The following is a 6000-nucleotide window of genomic DNA, read 5'->3' as shown; positions in this document are numbered from 1 at the left end:
TGGTGTCCCGGGCGTCCCTTCCAAGGAGGAGGCTTAACGCTCTGGTAACGCCCTGGTAGGCAGCTAGGGAAACTGAGGCTGGGGCCAGGCTGTTCATTTCTCCTCCCCACCCCCCGGCTTTCTGGGCTGGGGACCCCCGACAGATAACGGGGTGTGCACTGCAGGGCTGGGGGGTCGGTGGCAGATCCCGATCTAGAGCTGCCTTCTCCCCAGGCTGGCACCCTTCTCTCCCCGCCTCCACATCCACCATTCTCCGCCCCCATCCCACACCCACCCTGGGGTGCTCAGGTCCCCAGCCCCGCCAGCCCCGAGCACGCAGTGCCCCCACAGTCACACCCTCATGCTTGGACACGGTGCCCCGACAGCCCCGACAGCCTCGTCCACCTGCGTAGGTGGCTTGTCAGGGCGGGCCCTGGGCCCGGGAGGGCGGGGCACCCCGGGAGCCTTAAAGGGCTCTCCAGATCCCCACCCTGCCTCGGCCACCGCAGCTCCTCGCCATGGCAGAGACGGCTAAGCTCCAGCTGTTTGTTAAGGTGCCGCTGGGCTGGGAGGGAGGTCTGGGGAGGAGTGTGCCGTGCGGGGCTCCGGGGCTCTCTAGGGCGGGCGGTGGGTCTCCAAGGCAGCATCTGTGTCCCTTCCTCTGTGGTGGGCTCGGGCAGCCATGCAGAGGCTGAGCAAAGAGGGAGCAGGACCGGGGAAGGGCCCAGTGAGCTGTCCCCAAGGGCGTGGGGTGCTGACTCCCAGCCCTGGCTCCTGGACCCAGCCCAGCCCTCCTGGGGGAAAAGCCCCTCGGTGGGGACGCGACAATCAGGCAGCTGGAGGCCAAGGCCTACGTGGAGCTTGAGGTCAGTGAGGCAGGTGGGGGCTGGGCCAGGCAGCCCCGTGGGCGGTCACATCACTGCCCAGATCTGGGGTCCCCGTGCAGGGCTGCGAGGCCCTGGCCTCCTCCCCACTGTGGGAGGTGGGACAATGAGCGTGCTGGCACCCAGTGTCCAGTCCGGCAGGGTGAATCACTCAGAAAACAGCTCACTCGGCCCACCCCACCCTGTGACCCGCCTGTGGGGCCTGGAGACCAGCAGCCTGGCCTCTGCCCAGGCTCTGAGGATAAGGGTCAAGGGGCCAGGCTCCAGAGCTAGGGTCCCAGCCCCATGTCCCTGTGCCCCTCCCCAGCTCCCAGGGACCACGCCAAGGGCTCTCGCGTGTCGAGGTCATACCCAACCAAGCTGGAGCCCGGGATCATTCCAGGCTCTTGGCCCTGGGAGGCAGGGTCCCCTTTGGTGGGATTCTTAGGTCTGCTCTCTTCCCTGGCACCCTCTACTCCACGCGCCCCAGGCAAGCGAGGATGGTGAGAGCGTGGGACACTGCCCTTCCTGTCAGCGGCTCTTCATGGTCCTGCTCCTCAAGGGCGTGCCCTTCACCCTCACCACCGTGGACATCCGCAGGTGAGCCCCTTGCCCCCACGGGACCGCTGCCTGGTCCCTGGCCCTTCTGACCGGCAGCCTCCCCACCTGCCTCATGCCCACAGGTCCCCGGATGTGCTTAAGGACTTCGCTCCCGGCTCGCAGCTGCCCATCCTTCTCCACGAGGGCGACACCAAAACGGACACGCTGCAGATCGAGGAGTTTCTGGAGGAGACGCTGGGGCCCCCCGAGTGAGGGCCCGGCCTGGCAGGAGGGGCGATGATGGGGCGCCCAGGGAGGGTGCTCCCAGGACAGAGCCCGGGAAGGATGCTGAGGGTCCCCGCAGGGAAGAGGGCCTGGCTCAAGGGTCTGACCACAGATCCCCTACTTCCCCGCAGATTCCCCAGCCTGGCGCCCCGCTACCGGGAGTCCGCCACGGCGGGCAACGACGTCTTTCACAGGTTCTCCGCCTTCATCAAGAACCCGGTGCCCACGCAGGACGATGGTGAGGAGGGTCAGGAGCGCCGCGAGGGTGGGGGGAGCTGGCCCAGGCCGGGCCTCACCGCGCCCTGCCCCCCCCCCCCCCCCCCCCCCCAGCCCTGTACCAGCTGCTGCTGCGCGCCCTCACCAGGCTGGACAGCTACCTGCGCGCGCCGCTGGAGCACGAGCTGGTGCGGGAACCGCAGCTTGGCGAGTCGCGCCGCCGCTTCCTGGACGGCGACCAGCTCACGCTGGCTGACTGTAGGCTGCTGCCCAAGTTGCACATCGTGGACGTGAGTGCCGGGCCTGGGCGCGGAGCGCGGGGGGCGCCCCCCACAAGGCCCTGACCGCGCCACGCCCCTCGCCCACAGACGGTGTGCGCGCACTTCCGCGGGGCGCCCATACCCGCCGAGCTGCGCGGCGTCCGCCGCTACCTGGAAGGCGCGCTGCAGGTGAAGGAGTTCAAGTACACGTGTCCACACAGCGCGGAGATCCTAGCGGCTTACCGGACGGCGGTGCGCCCCCGCTAGCCGCCGCCCCCTCTACCGCCACCCCCTGCCCCCTCTTCTACAGCCCCATAAACGCATCTCTGCCCCAGCAAGCATGCCCGGACATCCGAGGGACCAGAGGGCCCTTGACTTCTGCCACCCCCAAACCCCCCCCCCCACGGAACACTCCGTCCCCACAACAGCCTGGAATGATGGGCAGAGAACCCAGTGGGTGGCTCTGCTCCACTCACCCTGTCGGGGGCGGGGGCGGGACTAGACTGGGCTCCCAAACCAGTCAGGCCAGGGTGGAGCTGCAGGACGGCCAAGAAGGGTGGGGACCAGAGCCCACACTGGGCACCTAGAGGCTCCAGGTCGGTGGGTGGGGCCGGCCCACATTCCTCAGCCCTTCCCCAGGCGGCAGGCCACCACCCCCCAGCTTCCACACGGCCTTCCGCGGTGTGGGACACCGGTGGCTGTGCCTGTTGGGTGAGGTCTGGAAGAGTGAAGTGTGTGGAGTGGAGGGGCCGGCAACAAGTTCCAGCCTTGAGGAGCCCTGACCTGCCTTCCAGTCCCTGTCTGCTCCTTCACGAACCAGGCAGGGGCAGCTGGGTGCGCCTGGAGAGAGTGGTGCTCCCCCCACCCCCACCCCCACCCCCCAGGCCGTGTGGAAGCTGGCCCATCCGCTTACACACTGCGGCCCGAGCCAGATCGCGGGCCCAGGGAGACCCCTGATCCCTCTCCCCCGGCCAGACCCCAGGAGCCAGAGCATGGCTGTTTCCTCCACCTGAGGAAGCCATTTATTTAAGGGGGAAGGGGTCCGAGGCGCAGGTTTGTTCCCCTCTGGCAGCAGGACGGGCTGTGGGGTCTCAGGGGCTGTCCCCACCGCGTGAGCAGACTCCTGGCAGGGTCACACTTTGTGCTGCGCCTTCAGGGGCTGTCAAAGTCTACACCACTGGCTGGTTTCTTACTGGGAGAGAAGAGGAAGAGACACTATGGTTTTACGGAGGGAGGGGCAGGGGTCCAGGGCTTGGCCAGGGACACAGGAGGGAGGGGCAGGGGGTGAGTACCTCTTGAAGCCAGGGTTGATGAGGGACTCTCCTGGACACCGCCTCCTGACCCCAAGTCCAGGGCCGCCTCTCTGAGGGTCGGGGTCTGAGGGCAACAGGACGGGACGGGGCTTCCTGAGTCGGAAGAATTCCAGAGCCACAGCCCCCTCTCCGTGCACATGCTGTCTTTGGGGCCCGACTCTTGTTCTGGGGAAGGGGAGTCACAGAGGGAGGAGGAGCACAGCCCCCACCTAAGTCCCAGGTGACAGGCCTTACCTGGTAAGAAGAACTGAGGCCCTGCCAGACAAGGGCTCTTTTTGGGGCTGGCGGCTGCCGCCTGCAGGCCTGGGGAAGAAAGCCAGGAATGGAGGCACGAGCAGGGGGACCCTAGTGAAGATTCGGGGTACCTGCTCCCCACCCCACCTGCCAGCTGCCTCTTCAAGTTGCACACTTGCTCTGCCAGACCCAGCGTCAGTGCCTGCAACCTGGAGGCTGCCTCTGGGCCCGGCACCTTGGAGAGCTCAAAATCCAGGGCCCAGGGCCCCCCGGAAAGGGTTAGGGATGCTCCATCCTCCCGCAGGGCAAAAGTCACAGCTTGCTGCTCACAGGCCGCCCTAGGAAAGGAGGTGTGCCGAGTGCGGTGTCCAGACCCCCAGCTCCACACCCACCCTTCCTTCCCCGCTCAGGGACTCACCTGAACCGGGGGGTGATGTCCTCAGCCGCACTCAGGCCCAAACGGGCTTTCTGCAGGGCACAGGGGCTGGTCACCAGCTGCCCAAGACTCTGGAACCGCCCCAAAGCTGCCTGACGGAGGGCCACCCAGGACCCCGCGCCAATCTTAGGGTTACAGTTACAAAGCTGGGGGAAGGGTGTCCAGACCCCCCCAACCCACCCCTACCGCGATCCCAGACCGCCCCCTGCGATCCCAGAGGTGGTCCGCACTGCAGGTACGGAGTGCCGGGGGCTTCCAGGCCTGCCCGGGAGCCCCGATACCCACGAGGGCCTCCAGGCTGTCCGCCGTGAAGCAGGTGCTCCAGAGTTCCGCGGCGTCCGTCACACTGTGGGGGGAGGGGCTGTCAGGCGGAACGGCCCGCAGAACTGTCGGCGCCCCCAGCGCCCCGCGCTCCTCGCCAGCCACTTACTAGAGGTTGAAGCCGCCGCGGCCTCCGTCCTCGCTTCCCTCCCCCTCGCAATAGCACACGAAGCGCGGGGGCCCGGGCCCCGGCGGCAGCGTGCAGAGAGGCGGCGGCACCATAGCACCGCGGCCGCGGCAGGGACACCACCCGGGAGGCTGCGGGCCCCAAGGCGCCTGCGCGGGAGGACGGCTCCGAAGCCGGGGGCGGGGCTTACGGCCCAGGTCCCGCCCCGAAGACCCAGGCCCTTCGCGCCGGCGGCGGGGCCTGGGGGCGGGCTGGAGGGGCGGGGCTCGGTCTCCGGCGGGCGGGGTCCCCCGGGCGGGCCTGTTCCGGGTGCGGTTCCCGCGTCCGCGCGGAGGCCTGCGCGCCTACGGCGCGCGGAGACCGCGGTTCCCTCCCCCGCCGCTTCGCCCCCTGCTGGTTCCAGCGGCCTCGTCCTGCCTTCCGCACCTGCTGTCGCCCTGCCCGAGATACTATCTCACGTGGTCTTTAGACGCGCAAACTTTCCTAACGCCGAACCGCAGCAGGTCGGAATACGACCATGAATTAAGCGTGGCGGCCAGCGCACGAGGCTCCCGGCACTCATCCATCCATCCCCTCCTTTGTGCCTCCCGTTGTCCTAGCCTTGAGCACTTTGCTTAACAGACAAGGTCTCTGGTCGCCTGGAGCTTGTGAGATCTAATGGATTGGACAGATAATAAACGAAACATGAAACTCTCGGGTAGTCCACGTGCGATCGGAGCTGTGTGACCCCGGGGAATGGAGGGATGATGGTGACGCGCCAGGATGCGGGATCCCAGGCAGAGGGGCAGCCACTGCAGACGCCAGAGGAAGGCACAGAACGGTTCTGCTCAAGGCCTCGCCAGAGGGTCAGGGTGACCACAGGGCGGTCGTGGGGAGGGCTGAGGCTGGGCCTGTAGGCCGCGCTGCTGATGTTGTCCTGCCCCCCTCCCCCCCCAACCGTGTGCCTCCTATGGCCCAGCCTGACCCTCCCTTACGGCCCCCTGGGTGACAGCCTCGGTGACCCTCCCTTACCGTCCCCTTGGTCCCCTCAGACTCACATGCTTCCTTTGGGGCTTCAGTGAAGTGCCAGCTTCTCAGTCTTCCTCAGTCACCTGACACAAAGTGTCGCAGCCTGCCCACTACCTCCAGTCCTCTCTCCTGTTTTGTGTACTTGCTTCCCAGCCCTGTCACTAGATAAAGTACCTCTGGCCACTTACTGTGGCAGCAGACTGTGAGACGGCCCCAACCGGGCCGGCCTCCTGTGTCTGCCCCATCGTGGTCCGGTCGAGTAACTTGCCCCTGGCCAGTAGACTGGAGCGATGGGCTGCCCATTCTTTCTCCACACGTGGCACAGGACCAAGGCCTGGCAACAACTAGTGAAGGGCTGGCATGCAGACCCCCTCCTGGCCGAACCTTCTGGGGAGAACACAGCCCTGGCCTGTGGCTT

The 6000-nt window shown here is 67.2% G+C and overlaps 2 protein-coding genes across 3 annotated transcripts; one reads left to right on the top strand and one right to left on the bottom strand.

Moving 5' to 3' along the window:
• The first annotated feature begins 461 nt into the window (after positions 1-461).
• CLIC3 (chloride intracellular channel 3) lies at positions 462-3161 on the top strand. Of its 2 annotated transcripts, none has more exons than XM_081791033.1 (6): positions 462-533; positions 1333-1442; positions 1526-1651; positions 1799-1905; positions 2032-2173; positions 2252-3161. In XM_081791033.1, the coding sequence occupies exons 1-6, from the start codon at positions 498-500 to the stop codon at positions 2334-2336; spliced, it is 606 nt and encodes a 201-aa protein (XP_081647159.1). In that variant the 5' UTR covers positions 462-497; the 3' UTR covers positions 2337-3161. The 2 variants fall into 2 exon arrangements, with proteins under 2 accessions (XP_081647159.1, XP_081647158.1); XM_081791032.1 differs by having other exon boundaries at positions 1998-2173.
• On the bottom strand, positions 3137-5248 carry PAXX (PAXX non-homologous end joining factor). Its single transcript, XM_081791034.1, has 7 exons — positions 4557-5248; positions 4412-4472; positions 4109-4158; positions 3838-4028; positions 3691-3759; positions 3436-3520; positions 3137-3335 (listed from the first exon to the last, which is right to left on the bottom strand). Exons 1-7 carry the CDS (start codon positions 4667-4669, stop codon positions 3296-3298), a joined length of 609 nt encoding a protein of 202 aa, XP_081647160.1. The 5' UTR covers positions 4670-5248; the 3' UTR covers positions 3137-3295.
• Positions 5249-6000: the final 752 nt, after the last annotated feature.

This window comes from Panthera onca, chromosome D4, assembly GCF_046562875.1.
Source record: "Panthera onca isolate mPanOnc1 chromosome D4, mPanOnc1 haplotype 2, whole genome shotgun sequence".
In the NCBI taxonomy this organism is placed as follows: Eukaryota; Metazoa; Chordata; class Mammalia; order Carnivora; family Felidae; genus Panthera; species Panthera onca.
This window is presented reverse-complemented; position numbering and strand designations above follow the sequence as displayed.